Source organism: Scheffersomyces coipomensis (genome assembly GCF_036884675.1).
Source record: "Scheffersomyces coipomensis strain NRRL Y-17651 chromosome Unknown DFJ63scaffold_6, whole genome shotgun sequence".
In the NCBI taxonomy this organism is placed as follows: Eukaryota; Fungi; Ascomycota; class Pichiomycetes; order Serinales; family Debaryomycetaceae; genus Scheffersomyces; species Scheffersomyces coipomensis.
The window spans coordinates 683520-706235 of record NW_027042897.1 but is presented as its reverse complement, the minus strand read 5'-3'; the positions used below and the strand labels follow the sequence as shown (position 1 = coordinate 706235).

Here is a 22716-nt window from a genome sequence, read left to right as displayed (position 1 = left end):
TAGAGAAGTATTTATAAATAATTAAATAAACTTTCAAGTTGTGATAAAATTTTTAGTTGTTCACCTTTATCTTCATTTTGTAATTGCTGCAAAATTCGTATAAATTGAATCGAAAATTTCTCCATATTTTCAATCTCAATTTTATTCTTTAATTGTTCACTTATCTTATAAGCATTAGATATAATGTCAGTGGCTAATCCAGCCAATTTAGCAACATTCAAACCATACAGATTATTAACCACGCCTTCAACTAAATTATATAAAAATACAATTTGAGGAAATTCATTCTTACTATCCTTAATTTCTTTGAATCCCATATGATAATTCTTCACTTGATTTGGATACGTTGTTTCAAATACATGTAATGATGGAAAATGAGTTATGAATAATACAAGTGGTTTTTCTTTACATTCCACTATATAATCCAATATTGAATACGCAATTGCAATCCCATCACTTGTACTAGTACCTCTTCCAATTTCATCTAAAATAATTAATGATTTTGATGTTAATTTATTTATAATGGTACTACATTCCAACATTTCAACTTTAAATGTGGAATTATTCTTCAATATATTGTCATACGCCCCCATCCTAATGAATATTGAATCAAAGATCCCCATTTTAGCATATTTACAAGGTAAGTAACATCCAATTTGAGTCATTATCACCAATAAAGCAACTTGGTTGACATACAAACTTTTACCACCCATGTTTGGCCCAGTTATAATCAACACTCTATCTTTATTATAATGAATATTGATATCATTAGGGACGAAATTAGTTATATGGGGTAAGTTTTCTATAATTGGATTTCTACCATTCTTGACCTCTATAATTTGATCATCGACTAATTTCGGTTTGATATAGTTCGAGTTTAAAAGACTACCAGTGGTAAGGCTTAATAAACAATCAAAGGTTGATAAATTTTTAACGATCTTATTGAAGAATATATATTCTTTGTTGATCAATAATAAAAACTCTCTGAATGCTTCATCACATCGATTTAAGTATAGTTCTTGATGATATTCTAACAATTTGAGCAATTTTATAACTTCAGGACTTCTGAATCTCGATACAGTTGCAGTACCATTAATTTTAATAAAATCATTAGGAAGAGCATCAACTTGTTTACCATTTCTAACTTCAATCAAGTATGATTCATTGTTCTTAGTTAAATATTGTAATTGAGGACGTTTTAAAAGTTTCTGGATTTTTACCAACTCTTCATTTAATAAACTTTCAATTTTTTTAATTTCCATTGATTCTTGTTCAATCTCCTTCCAAGGAATGTAGTAGGAATTGAAAAACTGAGTCTTTTGCTCGCTGGCATCTTTGGATTCATTCATTAAATAAGTGGGGTTGATTAACTTCAAGAGATTATCCACCGTATTGGTCTTTGACATTTCTTGTAATGCATTTATAATCTTTAGTAATAATGGTGACTTATATGATTTATTTACATCTTCAATTGATTTTGAGAATTGATCCATTATTTTTAGAATATCATTAAAACTATTCAACATCAATACCAATTCACGACGATTGATCTTATTGACCCCATTAGAACACGAGTAATGGATTTTAATTAATAATTGTTCAAGATCTAATGTTTTACCAACTTTATCTAGTTCATTTTTTAAAGTATCTATAACGTGAATAAATTGTCCTTTCAAATCTTCAATCGCTTGCAGTCTTTCTTCTATTTTATTTCGCTCGATCAATGGTTTTGAGATCCATTGCTTTAACAATCTACTACCAAATTTCGTCCTCGTATGATCTAATAACCATAACAAGGAACCTCCTAGCACTGACTCAGTTGAATTTTCATTTTTGAATAATTGTAATGTTTGAATTGTGTTGGATGGTAATATCATATACTTGTGAGCATTTGTAAAGGTTTTGATATTAGTGGGAATCGTAAATATTGAATCTAATTTAAATTCAACTAAATATTGGATTAATTCAATAAAACAATTTTGAATTGAAGCTGGAAAAGTCAAGGTATAAAATTCAATCAAATCCTTATGATCACTATCATTAAAGTAATCGTTTAGTTCCACTATGATTTCTACATCAGCTTTAGCTTGATTATGCGTTATTCTAATATCTTGATTTATGATCTTTAAAGTACGATTTGTTTCGATGGATATGTTTTCTCTGTCGTTGATAACTATAACTTCAATAGGATTGAGATACACCAATCTTGTTTCCAATTGTTCACGAGTTAAAATATCTTTAAATTGATCATAAATGATTTCTCCTGTTAATGGTTGCACTGCAACCAATGCAAACTCGTCATTTGATATCTCATTGATACAAATGATGTAACTAACATTGTCTTGCTCTGTTATTATATTTCCCAGATTCGAATTACTATTATAGATTAATTCATCATCCATATAAGTTCCTTTCGTATATGTTCCAGTTAATTCTCTTGTCATTAAATCTGATTTATTAGTTTTTTCAACAGACTTAACGATAGCTGATTCAGATTGTTTAACAACACCAACTTTATGGCCGTGTTCAAGTATTCGCTTTAAATTGATATGAAGTCGATTATCTGGAAATGAACAATATGAGAACTCTTCATCATTTTCATTATTATCACCTCCTCTAATATACATGATATTCAATATCTTTGATATTATTTCAGCATCTTGACCGAATGATTTAAACTTGTATCCAACTTGAAACAATAGTAATTTATCTTTATTATGATCTTTGAATTGCCTGACTTGCTTTTCCAAGGGTGTTAATGATCGTTTCTTGATACGATTGGAAGATTGATCTATCACATCTGCCTTTCTCTTAAATGGAATTGATTTCTTAACAGCAGGCACTTCATATTTTACTGGATTGGCTGATGCTGACTTCTTATATGAAAATTTGGCTAGAGTTGGATTGGTTCCTTTAACTGATGGTTGCTTTTCATGGTGACGCGATTCATCTATATCACTACCATTTGATTTATTCTTAGACGATTGGAAGAAATGACTTATAGCAAACTGCTTCTGTCGATAGGCGTTCATGAGATCGATCTATCTGTCTATATTCTATTGGAATTCCTTACCCATATATTGAACTTAATAATACATAAAGCTATATAAAATTTACATAAATAAAAAATTGATCCAGTGCTGCCAAAAAAATGCTGTTTACTTTTTTTGGGTGCAGTCGCGTACCAAAATATTTATCGAACCCTGCTAAAACTAATGCTGTTAATCTTATTTTGTCTAAAACTAGACTCAGTAGATGTAGATGAGCCTGAACTAGATGTAGCAAGAGTTGCAGCTGTAGTAGAAGCAGACGGTATGGATCTTGTATTTGGATTTTCCATGTGGCCACTAGTTAACGTACCTGACGATCTAGTTTTTCTTAATGCTGATGCAGTGGAGGATGATGAAGTGGTGGTGTGAGGTTCTTCATAACGGGCATTGAAGTTAATTCGATTAACACTTGATGAACTATAGTTGTTGGATAATGAAGGACCTCTTCGAGGGATTTCCAGATGGTGTATAGGTAATCCATTATGCAAATGTGAAGATGTTGAAGATAATGATGAGGTTGAAGATGGACTGTTATTGTTATAGTTGTTATTGAATGCTAATTTAGCAGCTATTGATGCTGAAGAAGATGTCCTTGATCTAGTTTTACCTGATTCACTCTTTGATAAACTTGTAGCTGAATTTGTTGAACTTGAACCTGATACTTTTTCTGGAGATATGGATTTTGATTTTGTTAATACCTTATGATCCGACCTTGTTTGTTGCGGGAGCTGAACAGGAGGAATATAACTTGGAGTAATACCAGAAGATATAGTTGATACATGAATGGTTTGAGGTATAATTTTAGTTGGGCTTGCTGTAATAAGAGTTGGCCATTGGTCATTTTCTTCTATAGATGTATTGTTAACCGTTGATAATTGATATGAACCCTTAGAAAATGATGAACTCTTCCTACGATTAGCCGGTAAATGAACTGGAGACATATTTATCGAAGAACTACTTGAAAAGGTTGAAACAGGTGAACTTGGTATGGCACCATTACCATTACTATTGCTGTTATCTTCATCGATAGATGGATTTCTAATGGAAGGAGATATGGTGATTGATTTTAATGATGGTGGTTTATTGGTAGGAGCTTGTTGATTGATAGGGGTATGTGGAGCTCTTGGTGATGCACTAATTGGATTTGGTGGTCTGTAATTATAAGTATTTGAACGTGTTCTTGTTGAACCAGCTTTAACTGATTTTGCTGATGAACCTGATGAAGCATTTTCGGCCGCCATTACTACCGCTGGTAAGGATTGAGAATGCGCCCTTCCTTTAGTATCTTGATTTTGAGTCTCGGGGATAGTAGCATTATTATCAGTACCTGTGTTTATGGTATCATTATAATCTTTTAACAGGGATTGTGACATCGGTACTATTGGACTGGCAAGGACCTTATTTTCTAATAAGGAGGTTTGAGACCGATTTGCTGAACTACTTAAATTAATTGATGATGAGTTTGAAGAACTTATATCAGTTAATGGGATTGATTCTTGGAAATCAAAATTCATGGTGAATAATTCTTTTTTCATTTGTTTATATTTATTCATAAAGTCATTACTGGTAGTATATTCCGTAGCTATCCAACCTTTATTATTTTGAATTAATTCAAATTGTTTGATCTTTTGAATAATCTTACTTTTTTCCTTTGAATTCATAATTAAGAATTTATAAAAGGTTTGAATACACTCAAACTTATTGAATTGGAAACATAAATGTAATAATGTATTCCCATCGCTATCTTGAGTTTCCCAATCAGCTCCAAATTCAAGTAATAATTTGATACCTTCTTCAAACCCTTGTACACAACTATATTGTAAAGGAGTACGACTGAATTCACCACCAGGGTGATTCAACCATAAAGTACCGGGGAACTCTTGTAATAAGTAATGTAAAGTTTGATAATGATTATTTAAGATACATGTATGTAGTACTGAAAGTCCATCGAAACTTAATAGATCAAGCAGATTGTATTGACTTTTCAAACCATCAAGGTTATTATTGATATAAGATATTAAATGGAAACATATAAGATAATGGCCGTAATAGGAAGCATAATGAAGATTCGACCATCCATTGTTATTAGGATCTGAGTTCAACCAAAGGTCAGGAAATCTGGTTATAAGTCTTCGAGCTATCAAAAGATTCCCTTCTATGACCGCGTTCCGAATTCTGTCCTGGGGTTCTAACATGATTTCATATTCTTATATATACAAATGATCAGGGAAGACAGGAGGAACTATAGTACACCTGGTTGGCTGGAGCACGTTGATATCTATCTATATCACTGCTAAATGATATAATAAACCACTATAAATAACAATTAAAATCAAAATTATATCTATTTATAAAACCTGAAATTCTGAATTTCGGTTTCATCTTTACCAGACAGTCAGTTGATCTTTTTTTTTACCATTGTCCTTCCCCTTTTGTACCTTAATTTTTCCCTTTTAAGATTTAACTATGGACTCCTGCATAGAACTCATCCTTTTTTGTAAAATGCTCAATTGCACCACCACTCAGATTTGACTGTCATAAATTGATAGCAGCGAACTGAAGATAAGGTTATTATTATAGGGTAACTTTTAGGATACGGTTAAGTTAGGTTAGGTTAGGTTGATAAGTCTTTCGAGTTTGATTCAATATTCTGGATTTTGATTGATTGTTGTTTGCTTCTTTGTTTTGTGTTTGTTGGTGGGTTGTATTATCTTTGAGTCGTCTGATAAATCAAGGGTCATTTTAATCATCATTTTCGTGGTAACAAGAAACAATCATCTTCGTAACATTAAATCAAACACGTAAGACAGAAGTTGATGATAAGATCTGGTTATCTCGTTGTTGAATAGTTGAAAAAAAAATATACAAGTCAAAATCTCATACAATTCAATATAGATGAGTTCAAAGGATTCACTACGAATCTTAACGTTATCAGATATTCAAGGTAATTTCCATGCGATAACAGAATTATACAATAGAGAATTAAATCAAGGCAGACCAATCGATGTCATCATTCATACGGGTAACTTTGGTCTTTGGAATAATGATACCATTGATGATTATAAGGATTTAAATTATCTTAAACAGATCGTGGCCTTCCTGGATGTGTTAAGCCTGGATTTGGTTGAACAATTGAATGATTTAAGCTTAATATCAAATAATAATAATAATAACAGTAATAATAATAATTCCAATGGTGGTGGTGGTAGTTCAAGTTTCAATTCTTCATCTCATTTAGATGAATTCAATCAATTTAAATCGAAATTATTAAATTCGAATGGCGTAATCAGTCAATTCCAATTATATCTAGATGGAGAATTCAAATTCCCATGTCCGATCTATACCATCTTTGGTCCATTAGATGATCCAAAAATCATTAATAAATTTCATACCAAAGAATATAAAATCCCAAACTTATTCTTAGTTGATCATTTACATAATTATGAAATACCAACTCCGTTACCAACTCAACCAAATATAAAGTTATATGGAATTGGTGGTACTTTGAAAATTCATAGTTTATTTGATAATGGAAATTTAAATTATTCATCTATAAGTGGGAAAGTTGGTGAATTATGGATAAGTTTAATTCAAGTGGCGGAATTATATCTAAATGTTATGAAATCATCATCTATTGAACAAAATTTAAATTTAAATTCAAACTTTAAGAATGATAATACCATCAATATCTTTTTAAGTCATGCTCCAGTTATAAAAAATCCATTATTAGAACATTTAGCCATCATAACTAATGCAGATTTCACAATTTCTCAAGGTTTACATTTTAGATATCCAGTTCTGGGTAATGGTATGAGTTTTGTTGATACTATGGGTGGATCAGCAGGATATATTGAAAATTATAGATCCAAATTCTCAAGATTAAGAATGGTACTAGGAGAATTATGGTTAATTATTAAAGATGAAATATCTGATCTTTTACAATCAGATGATAATGTTTCAAATGACAAGATTCGAAATTTAATTGAATTGGGTTTAAGTTTATTTGATAAGATCCCCATCTCCATAAATGATTCCATCGATAAAATTGTTCCTTTAACTTTATTTTCATCTGATTTTGATGATAATAGTTCAAATGATTCATATTCAAGTAAAAAGATCCTTAAGAAGATTAATGATTATTATTTCCAAGCATATTACAACTTATGGCATTTCAATCTATGTGATCATATATCGAAACCAAAATCAACTTCGAATAATGAATATAATTATATGATCTTCAAATTAGATTCAGTGGGAGATTTCAAGTTAGATTATTGTAGTAGTCAAGGTTTCAATTTTAATTTCAAAGTTCAAAATGATGCTACAAATGAAAATAACTATGATGGAGGTATTGATGATTCTTATGATACTGATTTTTCTGATCAATTCAGAAAATCAAACACTGAATCATCATCAATACCGGGGGTTGATATAGACGAAGAAGATTCTAATGAACTAGGAGGAGAAGATGATGGATTCGCCAGGACAAGAAACTTAATAAATTCATCAAATAGGTTTTATCGAGGTTCTTCACGGGGATCCAATTCAGGTCGTGGTCGTGGTGGTGGATTTGGTGGTTCTAATAGAGGTAATAATTCGTCAAGAGGTTCGAATACTAGAGGTTCTTATAGAGGCTCTAAATTTAGAGGAGGAAGAGGTAAATGATAGGACATATAAAGAGAGATAATAGGAGACGAGCTCTTGTAATACCTCGTTTACAGCACAGTTAATGAAAAACACTCCTTATGTTAGGAGTTGATGATTCTTTTCTTTGATAGGAAAGATATATTAATAGTATAAATAGATAATAAGTAAAAGAAGTAATATATATGTATGCATGTATGAAATGAAATGAAAATGAGGATGATTGGAATCCTACTGTAGTTCCAAGAGTGGTTGAGAAGAGATATTTCGTTATCTCTCTTTTGATGAACTGATAATGCATGATTTATAAAATTGTAAAATCAAAAGTTTCCATGTTAACCTTACTTCAAAAGTAGCATTGACATAGTTTGAAATGGACTATCATATTTTGTGATGCAGGATAACTGGTTCAACACCACTAATGATGTTCAAATGGTAATTTTTGACCAAACATAACTGGACCATCTTCTTTGATTCTGTAAAAGATATAAAACCACATAGTAGCACCTAAGAATTTAGATGCCCATTTTAATTTTAAATCAACGTGTGGTTTACCAACAGCTGCATGACGCACGTACTTGGCTATGTGATGACCTGCCATTCTCTATAGTCTTGTTTCTGATTTTGTAGATATAGATATATATATAGTTTATCTAAATAATAGAAAATTATACAGTAGAAAAAATTGATGTTGAAAACATCAAATTTGGTTGGTTAGAAATCACATGTTTCAAGTCGGATGACTTTGCGCGTGACTGATTGTAATTAAAAATATTTTTTTATTTTTATTTATTTTTCTGTGAGTGGAGTTAGACCGAACTAACGAGCTGGGATTTTTGCAATTCATACAACATGAAAATTATAAAATTACAGAATATATTAAATTATGTACGCCAAGACTGTTATTAATCTATTAAATTTTGGTATCAAGACTCACTTATATTGATTCAGATAAGCTCCAAGTTTTGGTTTTTGATTTCCGTTGTATGAAGGTGTGATAAACGTAAATTAAATCTTGCTAAATATATCCCCATTTCATAAAAAACCCATAATAATTGATATAACTAATCAAACTAATCTAGCAGGAATGATTAGATCTGTTAATATTAAACTATTCAAAGTCATGATATCATAAATCAAAAGTTTGCACCCATTAGCAATCAATAGAACCGAAAAAATGCATTTTCAATATCACGAATAAATTAACCTGTATCTTGTAAAGTTAAAAACATTAAAATAACATCACCAATTTTAAAACTTACAACCTTCATGATGATGATTCTTGTCTTATAAGTTGATTGTAATCATGTTTCCCGGGACTTGTAATTAATTAAAATATTATTTGAGTTGAATAATAAAATAAATGAAAATGAATGACGTTTGTAATTTCCGTCACGAGACTAACCTGTTACAATATTGATAGGTAAAAGTTTGACAATCTGATGTATCAAAGATGCTTCTTGTTATCTCTAGTGATGTGAAAGCTCTGTTATTGATGGTATTGATGAGGATTAATGATTGATTCCATTATTGGTGTGGAACTAGATTGAGCATAAACGTTGAAGAATTTTTTTAAGGGGTGTTAATTAGTACCTGTCAATATCTAATGAAGCTGAAGTCAATGGAAGAAATCTTGAGTTGTTTTAAACTTGATCTAGTTAATCACACTGATTTAATTAATCTCAACCCTTGAATTGGTGCCTCTGAAGTAATTTAGCTTGATACTCTCAAACACTGTCCATATACTGATATTATTTTTTTTCGAAATATTAATCACCAGTCTAGTACAGACTAAAAAACATATTTGAAATGAATAAATCAACTTGATTGTTCTATCTGGAGCTTTATTGAAGCAGATTGAGTAAGACTAATCCATTCATAGGTTGTTTTCGATGCCTTACTAATCATTGGTTTGATCAAGCTTGTATCGACCAAACACCACTCTGTAATTCCCATGTCAATTTCTCCTCATTTCAACCTAGTCAAGGTTTAAACAAATTTAACCCTGACTTTAATCGATTCAATAGCTTTATTGCTACTTCTTAAGATACTAACAAGCCTTTATTTATTAAAGTGGTATCAAATAATAAATGAAATGGAATTGTCATCAATGGAAGGGTTTTGCTGGTCAAATCTAAATCAATATATCATCTTCAAAACCAACTAAACCAAACCTAGAAAGGAACTAAATGACTTTAATATATCATATACTCATGTTAAATTGATATAACATAGTGTGAATTAATTTGTGGTATTGGAATTGAAAGTTATCTTTGACGAGCACAATTCAACCCATTAATTTTAAATTCACAGTGAGATCATTTTGTATATATCTAACAAGTTCATGAAGATTTAGTAGAAGAGATCAAAGCAAGATTTGAGAACATTGGGAATGATCATTGGTACCGATTACTCATATTGCCATTCAATTATAAAAAATTTGAATATTAATGGAATTCCGTTGATCAACGATTATCCATTGATAAAAGTTGATAATAATTGGTCTGTGGTCATTTAATTACCACCAAATACGTCACCGTAAATGACATTAGTGTAGGACCAGCGCTCAACTCATGATACTTTCAATTCTTGGATTCCTAAACATCCAATAATACATGTTTACTACCCTCTACATTACCCTTACTATCCCTTACAAGCTACTTACTTACCCAACCTCCTTTTCCATTGAATTGGACTAGAGGGTAAATCATTTTCTGCGCACAAATTTAATGCAAAAAAAAGATTTTTTTTTTAAAACGAAAAAAAAAAAAAATAAAATCAAAAAAAAAAAGAATTAAAAAAAGAATTAAAAAAAAAATTAAAATAAAAAAAAAAAAGAGTGAGCCATAAATCGCCAATCTTTTCTAGGAATTTTAATAAAAATTTAATAATCCCAGTATTTTTAAAAGGAAAATAGGAGGTCGTTGTTATGATTATGATTGTGATTGTTGATGTTCCTGTAGTTTTTGTTGTTGTTATTTGGCAAAGTATGCTTAGAGAAGATCGCTGGCAGCATCAATGACTAGGGGTGTGGTTATTTATACCAACTGTAGTAGATATTTTCTAATTAGGCTGCATTTTTTTTAGGTAATCTGTTGGGGGCAAAAAAAAATCAGAAATTGCCCGAAACAGCTGGTAGCTCAAAAAATTCCCCTTCAAATTTTGCAGAGGCTAGGAACGGTAAAAACAAAAATAGATTTACAAGTTTAAAAAAATATACAGGCAAAGAAATTCATTCATTCATTCATCATACTTTCTATATAGTAATAAATTTCGTTTATATTTTTGTAGGTAGGTGATGGATAAAAATTGTTTGATTGAATTCATTCATTAATTAATTCTACAAGATTTTCATTCTTACTTTGTTTATATTTTTTTTTGTATATTCTAAGGTTCTAAATTCTATAACGTTTTCAGTTATGTGTGTGGTGGTGGGTTAATTTCACGAGGAGCAGTCTTTTTTATTAGAAAAAGAACTAATTAATAGTCGTTAAATACTGTACAGAGTTAATAAATATATACACAATCGAATAGAATAAAGAAGAAAGGGGCCAGATAGACAGACAGATAGAATCACAGTTAGTACAAACAAACAAACAAACAAACAAACAAACAAACAAACAATCAAACAATCAATCACATCAATTGAAATCAAAATAATGGATAGGTAAATCATTTTCATAAACATTTCCATTCATGGTTGTTCTGGTTGTCTGATGTTTAGAAGGTTTAGTAAACGTAACGAATGGACGACTGGATCAAACTATATCTGGATCTTATGAATTGATTCTGTTAATTGATCCTTTCACTGTTACATCTAGTTGGTGTTGAACACTATTAAACAGCAATCGAACCTCTCCATTCATTGGATCTCTATCAGGAAATTATAAAGCTAATAATACATTTGATAATAAGTTTTGGAGGATTTTGTTTTGGAATAAAAATTAAAGTAATACAATTTGGAATGAATAAAACCCATATTGGGTGGGTGGATTAAAGCAATCGATATCATCACACATATAATAGATAAAACCAGCAAATATAAATTGAGCTTCAACTTGAAATAATAATAATAATAATAATAATAATAGGAAAATAAATAATCTAAATAGCAAACACCTTTCAAGGTAAGCCAGAATTGGGATCTCCAATACCAGCTAAATTATTATTAGAAACACCACCTCCACCAAGTGAACTTGAAGACAGTGAAAAGCCATCTTGTGATGGTTCATTATCTCTTAATTGACGTTCCTTTTTCATATCTCTTTCATGCAATCTATAATGCCTGGTCATATTGGATTTAACACTAAATAATTTCCCACAATCTGGCCAAGGACACTTGAAAATTTTTTCACCTGTATGACTATAATAATGAGTTTGAAGACTGGAAGGACGTTTAAATTGTTTATTACAAATACGACATCTATTTCTTTCAGCAGTTTCAGGTGTCATATCAGGAACAGTAGCAGTATGTCTTCTCTTACGGGGCTTTTTTATTGGCATTGATGATGGTGGTGGCATATTCATAAATGCTGATCCCGATGATCCCACTAAATTAGTTGATTGCTGTCTACCAGCCATGACTTGATTATAATTAGTAACATATTGACCTTGACCTGGAGCCGACAGTTGACCATCATAAAGTTGTTGTTGCAGCTGTTGTTGTTGTTGTAATTGTAATTGTTGCTGTTGTTGAGGTGTAAGATTATATGATAATGCCTGGTTAACAAAAGGATAACCATAACTATTAACCGGAGGTAACGATGAATTTAAATAATTGTAAGATTCAGATGAATTGGTTATATTGGTAGCTCCGGAGCTACCAGTATTTGAAGTTGGACCAGCTCCAGCTAAAGTTTCGGTCGTGTTAGGATTATTATTCGCAAATCCTCCAGATGGCTGAGACACAGGGGGGTAAACCCCTTGAATGTAGGTTACTAATGATGGTTGTGAAGCCCCTGCACCCCCAGATTGATTTAAATTCGATGAAATAGATTGTACATTGGGCGGAGTTCCGCTTCCACCAGATACGTGTGGGACTTGTTGTTGTTGTTGTTGTTGTATTTGGATTGATTGAGATTGATTTGCTACGCTTCTTGGAGGAGAAGTCTGGAAATTATTAGATTCAGCTAGTGAAGATTGCTGATTGATATTTGGAGTTGCATTAGATTGAGAATATTGATAATTTGTAGATTCATGCTGTGGTTGATGTTGTGACACATAATATTGATGCTGTTGTTGTTGCTGTTGTTGCTGCTGTTGCAGTATAGGGGGTTGTGAAAAGACCATACCATCCAGTGATTGAACATAAGTCTGTTGAGGAACTTGCTGATACTGTTGATATTGTTGCTGGAATTGTTGCTGGAATTGCGGTCGTTGTATTTGATTAGTTGTATATGAACCTTCTATGAATTGCAGTTGTTGTGATTGAAGCTGTGGTTGAGATTGTGGTTGTTGTTGCTGTAGTTGTGGTTGTTGTAATTGAGGTTGTGATTGTGGTGGTTGATAATTATTCAATTGTTGTTGTTGCAGTTGATAATAGGGTATCAGTTCAGGATTTCTAGAACCGTCAACCAGTCGCTGTTGTTGTTGTTGTTGTTGAAGGTGACGCTGTTGTAGTATTTGTCCCTGTTGTTGGTTATTAGTTGAAATATTTGAAGCCGATTGATTTGCATTACTTTCATTCGACGAAGTTGGTATTGAGGACATAATTATTAATCATTGCATATTTGATAAGTTTGCTTTTAAATAGGATTAATGTAGTATAAATATATATAACTTAAAATTGAAGTATGGGAAGGGAATGAATGAATGAAATCTATTGATATAAGTATAATGATGAACTTGATGATTTTTCCAACAGTGGAATTTTTTTAAAAAAAACTATGAAGAATTGAATTAATTGAATTGAATTAATTGAATTGAATTAATTGAATTGAATTGAATTGAATTGAATTAAATAAATATAAATAATTGATAACAATCAAGTTTGTAAATTAGATAGTATATTATAACACAAAAGAATATTATCTGATTTCAGTAAATTGGAACACTTGATAATTATATAACAATGATACTTATGACAATTATTGACTATGACAGTACCACTAGAACAAAACGATGCTAGTCAACAAATATAGTAATAATAATATAATATATATAATAAGAAAGAAAGAAACCTTGGACTTTTTAAAAAGAAAATAGCAACAAAGAATGACAAATAAATAAGAAACACAACTTTTAGAACACCAATGATTTTAATTTAAATGATATGCTTTAAGTAAATTGTAGTTGAATATACTAACCATATAAATTACTACAATATCTTGGACTGTTGAGGGCAATTGACCTTTTTATAATTGTAGATGATTGTTATAATTAAGAAAATAATTTTTCCTTTTTTTTTGATATTTGACTTTTAACTCTTGATGATCGGTTTTTTATTGTGATTCCCAAATGTATTTAAGTAAAGCTTTTCTTAGTTTTTCAAAATTTCTAATATAAGTTCTTCTTGTTTAATATATGAGATAGGGAAGACAACGGATGGAGGTCTGCGGGTGGTACCGAAGGTATAATTGATCTGAAAAATGAATGAAAATGAAAGTGGAGACTCCTTAAAAACTAATTGGAGGTATAAGTTGTTAAAATGAGGGACGTGGGGGTTGGTAAATATTCGATTTAAAAAAATATACCTCTCTATAGAGCTTAACCGTTACGATAATTGTCTTTAGACCGTGATGTCTATATATTTTTTTCTGTTCCGTATTTAGGGGGAAGGGGAATTTTATTTTTAAACTCGAATATTTTTTCCGTACTAAATTCTCACTAAATGATGAAAAGAGGGGAAATGATAGTGAAATGACTTGTGTAATTGAATGGTTATAAAAAAGGAGAAGTCTTTGAAAGTATTTGATAAAAAATTGTAAGAGTTGGACATCTGATTCCATATATATATACTTAAACTATTCTGAACCCAAACAAAAACAACAAAAAATGGAATTTAACGACCTTTTTTTTTTTTAGAAATAATTATTTTCTTTTTCTTTAAAATCGTAGATCACAATTCTTTCTTTTTTTTTTTCAAATCAGTTTTTTTTTTATTTTATATTATTTTTTTTTATTTTTTTTGTTGATATGGGATAAGATTTGCATAAATAGGTTATATATTATTGATAGTAGTCATATATTTACTTTGGGGCAAACAAAGCACTGGCAATCATGCAATTCACACAAAAAACGTGTAATTAACTGTTGACTTTATGTTTAGTACAACATGGTTGTAATCATGTAACTGTTCATTATCCAAAAGCAAGGGGAACTAGTAACTAAAATTAAAAAAATAATACCCAATGTGAAAATTTATAGATATTTCATATAATTGTTCATATAGTTCTGTGCAGGAACAGTATCTTGATATGAAAGGTGTTCTCAAAATATAAATTTCTTTTTTATGTTTAATTATTTATGCTTATTCTGCAAAATAGAAAAATAAATTTTGAAATTTTTTTTCTCTCTCTCTCTCTATAATTTTAGTTTTAGCTCTTGTCAAGTCTCAATTTTTTTTTCTTCTAGGTGTGTGGTGCAAGCCAATGCCTTAATTTTTACGTTTGTTTTTGCTATGATTACCTTTCGACATTCTTGTTTATTTACTAGACAATCTTTATGAATCAAATGGAGTACAGAACGCTTCTGCATCAAGGTTTTTAGTGTCTCCGTATATTTGATTTGGGCTACGTATCCAATAGTTTAAAATGGTTCGATACGGTAACAAGAATCTTGATCTCCGAAATTTCTTGTCTTTCACAGGCGACTGGTGAAAGCGCAAAACGCAATTGAATGTCTGATTGTCTGTATAACTCTGAATACTGGTATCTTTGATAGTATTAAGAATGGTATCCATCCAAAAATAATAATTGCAACAACTACTTTACAATCAGTACAACATAACCATTTATCCATTCATCCATTCACTAAGTTTTTCTTAGTTCACAAATTTATTATTAGTTTTATTGACAAAAAGCGGACTTATGGTATGAAAAACCCCCGGCATTCTACCTCCTCTGAAAAAGCATTTTGTTGTACAAGGCTAAATAAATATTGTGGAAGACAGGAATTATTTTTACCGCGAGCAATTACTTTAGTCTCACAAACACACACAAAAGTTACCACCACCCCAAATACGATTTACCACAAACAATCAAAACAAACTAAAATTGGGAAGTACAAAACATCTTCGTAACATTTATGCCCTAATATTTTTGACATTAAATTATAATTGAATATACTTGATTTATACTAGAAGCAAAGAAAAAATTCATATTTTAGTTTCTAAAACAAAAATAAGACTTTAACCCTATGCTCTTACAAGTAAAAAACGCTACGATTGGGTACCTATTTCAACGTCCAATCACCACCCACATACGTGTGTTAGCGACATAACAATAGACACACTGGCAATTTTTTTAAGAGATTTGCAAAGATCTGCGATTTTAACAGCTAAAAAATATTTTTTAATTTTTTATACAATCGTAAAAATTAATTTCAATTTTTTTTTTTTTGCTTTTTAGGTTGGAGTTTTGTCTTCTGATAGTAAAGGTTAATTTCCGAATCTGTCAAATAGCAAACTTAAACTATAAGCTTCATTTTTCTTTCTTGTAAACTTGAATGCGAAAAAAGCCATAAAAATCATAAAACCCAGAAACTAAAAATAAAAATAAAATTTTTACTGGGAAGAAAAATCAGATTTGGCTTAAGATTTAGCTTAAACTTAAATAGTCTTGACTTTAGATTGGGGATTAGATTACTATGTTAGGTGTGTTATAATATACCCCTGTTACACATAACTTAAATCATAAAAATAACCACAATCACTGTTACGGTTAAGCACGTGAAGCCAATTACACATTTGAATAATTTGTGATTGTAGGCATGCCGATTTTGCCCTGCCCATCAGTGTTTAAGTTACGTTTATTCGGTAATGTATTGTACTTTGTCTAATCAGGATAAGAACCAGGTGTTGCATGAAAAATAAAGCACAAATTATGACGCAATATAATATATTGCATAAAGAAAGTTAAGGCTCTTGCATGATAAGAGGACTTAATTTTTGTTTCTCATTAGGCTTAAGAAATTTCTTTCTCTTCCTTTCTTTTTTTTTTTTTTTTTTTTTCTTCTTCTTCCTGCTTTTTTTCTTTTCTTTTTTTTTTTGTTCCATTATTTTTTTTGTTTTGACACGTAGTGAATTAACTATGTACCATAATTTAAACAGAGTAAGTCCTTTCGAGTTCAGATGATGCTCATGCTGGATGATATTTGAATTGAAGTTACATGTTTCATGACCGGATATATCTTACAAGTCATATTTGATAATATTTCATTGATAGTTATGGACGTTTGGTTCTGGAAATGTACGGGAATAGTCCGATAAGAAATTCCCCATATAAAATGAAATATTCCTTAGGTCCCCGAAAGAAAATAACAAACCAGAACCAAATAATCATAATTATGCATTTAGTTAGATTTAAATTGTGAGTTAACTATGGGGTCGTTGGTCTGGTAAACACAAACTTGTGAGAGAAAAAAAAATTTAGTGAATCAGAGAATGGGAAAAAAAAAACGCTCATAAAATTAATGAATGAGCATTAGTCAAAGATTTCCCAATTTACCATCATGATTTTGTAGCTGTAATACATCATCGCCAATTTTTAGTGCCTGGTAAAATTTTTAGCCATGATTCTCTCTAAGTTTAATTAGATTAGTGCCTAAAAGATAACAAAATAAACATTAACTGATTGCGCAAATCCTCCTACCTATTTTTTTTTTTAATTTTGACCTGTTTTTTTTGTTTTTGTTTGTTGTGTTTTGGGCCAAGACGCTTGTCATTGTCAATCTCGAGGAAAATCAATTATATCATGCTGAAGTAGGCAAACTCAACCCAACTCAACCCAAACCAAACCAAAACAAAGCAGACCAGCCAGCATGATGATTCGCGAGACAATATGTACCGTTATCACAAACATGATTCAACCTATCTTTCTTCCTCTATCTCATTAATTAACATTTTACGATGTCCACTGGGCGGTGCGCACTAACAATCAAATCAAACCTCAAATTAATTTGTGGTGCCAATACAATTCTGAGCAAATAAAATACACAATGAAATTTAGTATAAAGAAAAACGGACTTAGTAAGTCTTAAACTGTAATATGTATCCTTCTGATAATGCAATATTTCAAAAACTCGAAACGACCGAAACTTTAAACCGAGATCGAAAAAGAAAGAAAAGAGTATTTAACTCCAGCTATGATGATGATAACTTTAATTTTCGAGGTCATAAAACCTTGAATAGTAGATTTTCGAACATTCCAAGCATTAATCTTTATTCAAACATACGCCGCCAAAAGTCTTAAAGCATATGCAACTACAACTAGAAGTAAGATGATATAAAAATAAATAAATATTAAAAATAAATAAAAAAAAAAAAAAGAAAAAAGTAAAACTAGTACAAAAAAAGAAATAGAACAAATATTTGTTGAATAAATACAACCACTAACTAATAGTCAATAAAATATTAATCAAATAAAGTTGTAATGATGCCATGTCTGAAATTTTGATACAGAATCTTTAATTACTTGAGAAAAATAAATCTCAACAATGACATTTATTCTTTTTGGTACCTTTTCTTTCGTATTACTATGCACCTAGTATGAATAATTACTGTTTTCGTTCATTCTTCTATATGCCATATTTTATGTATCTTATTAATATACCCCATGTCTAGAACCAAACGAAATCTTTTTCTCTATTATCAACCCACTGAATAATCCCGGTCATGGAAAGAAATTAATAGACTATTAATACAACTGCTGGTGCTACCCTCGTTTCATATCTGGCAAGGTTTGTGTTCATGTTACTACATTCTGATTTTGTTTTCATTATGGCAATTTTTGGGAATATAGTCGCGAATGAATGATCATAAGTCAGTAAGTTCGTAGATCTTCGAAGGAAGCAACCATAATTATTGATTTGAAAATCAATCAGACTTCTATTAATCTTCTGAAAATAATATTAGTTGTTCAAATAAAGGCTATTAAAAGTAAAATGAATATAAAATAACATAAAATGGAAAAATAAATAAAATAAACTTTAAAAAAAAAAGTAAAATAAAAAAAAAAAGATTAAAAAAAAATCAAACATAAAAAATAATAAATATACTTGAGCATTTGTCGCAAATCTTTCTTTTTTTTTATATTTTCGATTGAGATCGGACTTTTTGAATGCTAAGCCAAAACTTACCAAATGACTACCATTGCTTTTGTATTCTTGTTTACATTTTAGAGTCATAATGGCTAGGTACACACAAGTGCTACCCCTAATTGAGTAAGGTGATAGCTTGGAAAATACATCTCGGTTACACTATATCGTTTTTCTTTGACCAATTTGCGAATATTATACGTCACCAAGCCCAAACTTTCAACGTTTATTAAGCAAAATCATGATATAACAATAGTTATTTTTCTTACTAAATTAAGATACCTGGAGCTTGGGCCCGGAAGCCTTGTTGCATCGATGATGCGCATTAATGTGCAATGTCCCATGAAAATAGAACATACAGTGAGATTAAAATCAAACTAAAATCTTCAAATTTGCAAAAGGAAATAGCGACATGTAACAGTTATGATACCATATGATTTGTTTTATTCTAAAACTTAACTTAATAGGAAGATCCTAAAATTTTGTGGGAAAAAAAAATTTCACTTCTTAAGTTTTACCACTTAGTTTCTATGGATCACAGACCCTATCTCCCCGAGGGTATGGATTTACTTTAAACCCCTCTCGTTTAATCCAATTCCAGTCATATATTGGCCCCAACATAATATTTATTTTATTTTATTTTATTTTTAAATATTTAATATTTAAATTTTTTTTCAATTTGACATAAAAAATAATCATCAAATTTATTTTTCTTCTTATGTCTTTTGTGCTTTAGCATAAAGTAATGAAATAGAATCGCTAAGTAGGTAAGTCTTGAAACAGTTTACTTCTATCCCATACTTGCATTAAATCGAAAATATGTATACATAAAATAAAGGCGAAATGCTCATGGAACAATAAACATTTACTATTTCCAAATGTAAAATCGGTCAATCTCGCATAAAATATTTAAACTAAAATTTTTAAATCGAATCGAAACCGAAAGAAATTGCTTTTTTAAAGTATGATAAGATTCAAAAAAAGTATGAGGTAGTAATAATCGCGGTTGTATATTTACAATATTAACGCCACTCGTAACGTCTCCAAAGTTCAAGGTTAAGCTTTTCCTCGTTTATGGGGCACAAGTTAGGGTCTCACTCGCCTTATTTCTATTTGATTATATGTTAATCCCCCAGTAAAAAGATTTTCGGATACCAAAAAAAAATAATCATCATAAAAAAAAATATAAATCCAGCCTCTCATTTTCTCGACACCAATTTAATTTGATAAATGAATTGAAGGGAACGGTGTATATATGCTTAATTTTTCACTATTCCAGTTGTTCACTTACGTTCAGATGCTTTGAATCTACATAAATCTTCCACTTTAAAAATATCAGGAAGAAAATTTTTATCGCATCATCGTAGGGTTTGTTTAGCCGAATGATTTCTTTTTTCGTTTTTTTCCTTGCACTGTTTCGACGGTAAAGATTATTTTTCAGTAAAACTTAGCAGGGTGGTGGGTGTATCTAAAGCATACATTAACAAACAATGTAAAACATTTTAGTGATATAATTCAACTAGGGCAGAGAAGCCGATAGTGGGGCGGGGACATAAGGATAACGGAAATAATATTTAAAAAATAAATATCGAGAAGATAAAATTTTTATTCATAGAAGAAAGTAAAGTAGAGAAAGAAAGAACGAACTAAAGAAAGAAAGAAATAATTACCCAATATTAAAGAAAAAAAAAAAAAAGAAATGGAAAACATGTCTCCTGAAAACGAAGGTTCCAAAACCTTGTAACTAGTTTAATTACGAACCAGAACCTAAATTTTGTTTTGTCTAAAAAAAATAGTATAACTTTATTTTTTAGGAGTTTGTGATTTTAAAATATTTATTTTTTATGCCCATTGTAGTTGTAGATCAAAAGACAAAAAATATTTTTTAAAAAACGTCTAAAAGGCTATTTTGTTCATATATAGGGTTACCCCTCTTTTGAAATCAAAGGTCTTTTTATTTTTTTTAGTTTTTTTTTTTTTATTTTTATTTTTACTTTTATAAGAATTTATTAATTTTTATTTTTCCTATTCACTTTTGAATCTTTTTTTTTGATGCGAAAATCTTCTTTATTATTCCAGTGATATTTTTTTCAACTCTGTTGATCTTCAATTGCGATTATCAACTCATAATCAAGACAAATTCAATACATCGCAATATTGGTCTCGAATTCAAATGCCAATCAGCTAACTCAATTCCACCGTGATGTAATTCAGCTCATTTCAGTTATGGGACTTGTGTTACAATTATCTGGTCACCGAGGTGCCAATTGTTGTCCTGAAAAGAACCCTTCCTGCATGATTCGGAAACGCTTCCGACAATGGTTGCATGTAGCGTTATGCCTTTTCCTAGAGCCATAAATTTCAGTTCAACGTCCATACATATTTAGTGTTACTATTTGATATACAGTAGTTTTTTTTTATCTTTTCTTTTCTTGCAAGAAAAACTTATTTTCGAGACCCCAATATCATAATCCTTTAAATTGATTATCGATACCATCGATATATCATCAGAAGATCATCTATTAAGATTGTCTTCCACGGCTACAATATGTCGAATCATATTTGAAATTAAATAAAAATCTCGAACCCTCATTTTCATATGATCGAACCATTATAAGTACGGATTTATATGAAATTCCAAGGTGGAAGAACGATCCACTAAACAATGTAATCAAAACCGTCTACCATCTTTTTCTTTTATGACAGAGGTCTTTTTGATTTGGGTTAAACCTAGGTCTTTTACACCACAGGACGTCGTGGTGCATCTAACATGAGGCTGACACTCGCTTCTCATCATGTGACTGCTGCCGTTTTATTGGTCGCTACAGGTTTAATTATAACAACGGGATTACAATTAACCCACATATGATAACATGATTCCCCCCTTCTCATTCTTCCTCCCCCTCCAAAATAATTTCTAAAAATATCTCAATGAATAATACTAAACTTAATTGCGTATGTGTGTCGTTTCTGTTGCAGAATAATTTGTCTGACATTACAGTTTTTCCTTTGTTTCATTAAATTTTAGCTTTGTTTAGAAGCTTTTAATACATGTCAACAAATATAGCGCATTTAACTTTAATGAGCCAAGCTATTTCTTTATTTGCGTATTTGTTTATATATATATAAATATAGTTTCTTTTCCTAATCCTTATCTTTTTTATATTTAGCTTACTCCAGGTTAGCTCTATTTCCGAAGTGATAATAATTCGCTAGTTCTTTTTGGTCTGCTTACTGATCCCACTGATTGTCTGGATTATCAAAATTAGATGATTTTACTATGTTGAAGATCTATCAAAGCTGACATTAATGATTCGCAAATTTCGTTTAAACGATCCACCAAATCTACAAAATGTGAACTTGGTCAGCAGTGGCTAGAAACTTCCCTATAAAATGGTTGTACTCTAACATTTCTGTCATTTCTCCCTAAACATTTTTCTCCCTGTTGACTTTTTTTTCTCCTCTTTTTTTTTTTTTGAAGTTTTTTTTTTTAGCGCTACATTACGTAATTTGTAAACACAGTACTGGAGTACGATGATAATTCCAGTTGTAAATACAATTGATCCCTAATTATTTAGAAGAATCTTATCTCGTACTATACTGTGTTATGTTAGATTGTTATTCCAAGATTCGTTTTCACATTTTCCAGAAGCATCCTACAGTTTTGCAATAACTCCCTTACAATATTTGACCTTCATATAATGTTTCACGCTCAAACTAATATATTCCTAAAAAAACTTTGATAATGATCTTAACTTATTTTAAAAAA

At 30.4% G+C, this 22716-nt stretch overlaps 5 protein-coding genes across 5 annotated transcripts; 1 reads left to right on the top strand and 4 right to left on the bottom strand. All coding sequences in view use genetic code 12, as the record gives it.

Annotated features, from left to right (window-relative positions):
* Window position 1: 1 nt before the first annotated feature.
* On the bottom strand, window positions 2-3112 carry MSH3 (mismatch repair protein). Its single transcript, XM_064904130.1, has one exon. It carries the CDS (start codon window positions 3030-3032, stop codon window positions 12-14), a length of 3021 nt encoding a protein of 1006 aa, XP_064760502.1. The 5' UTR covers window positions 3033-3112; the 3' UTR covers window positions 2-11.
* DFJ63DRAFT_216938 (uncharacterized protein) lies at window positions 3113-5595 on the bottom strand. The gene has a single exon (XM_064904129.1). The coding sequence runs from the start codon at window positions 5243-5245 to the stop codon at window positions 3194-3196; it is 2052 nt and encodes a 683-aa protein (XP_064760501.1). The 5' UTR covers window positions 5246-5595; the 3' UTR covers window positions 3113-3193.
* Window positions 5596-5945: 350 nt separating this feature from the next.
* On the top strand, window positions 5946-7715 carry DFJ63DRAFT_314923 (uncharacterized protein; the record flags this gene model as incomplete). Its single annotated transcript, XM_064906456.1, has 1 exon — window positions 5946-7715. The coding sequence occupies one exon, from the start codon at window positions 5946-5948 to the stop codon at window positions 7713-7715; it is 1770 nt and encodes a 589-aa protein (XP_064760500.1).
* Window positions 7716-7881: 166 nt separating this feature from the next.
* On the bottom strand, window positions 7882-8332 carry DFJ63DRAFT_320518 (uncharacterized protein). The gene has a single exon (XM_064907199.1). The coding sequence runs from the start codon at window positions 8293-8295 to the stop codon at window positions 8113-8115; it is 183 nt and encodes a 60-aa protein (XP_064760499.1). The 5' UTR covers window positions 8296-8332; the 3' UTR covers window positions 7882-8112.
* Window positions 8333-11816: 3484 nt separating this feature from the next.
* On the bottom strand, window positions 11817-13403 carry DFJ63DRAFT_314922 (uncharacterized protein; the record flags this gene model as incomplete). The annotated part of the gene is made up of 1 exon (XM_064906455.1): window positions 11817-13403. One exon carries the CDS (start codon window positions 13401-13403, stop codon window positions 11817-11819), a length of 1587 nt encoding a protein of 528 aa, XP_064760498.1.
* Between the last annotated feature and the right edge of the window lie 9313 nt (window positions 13404-22716).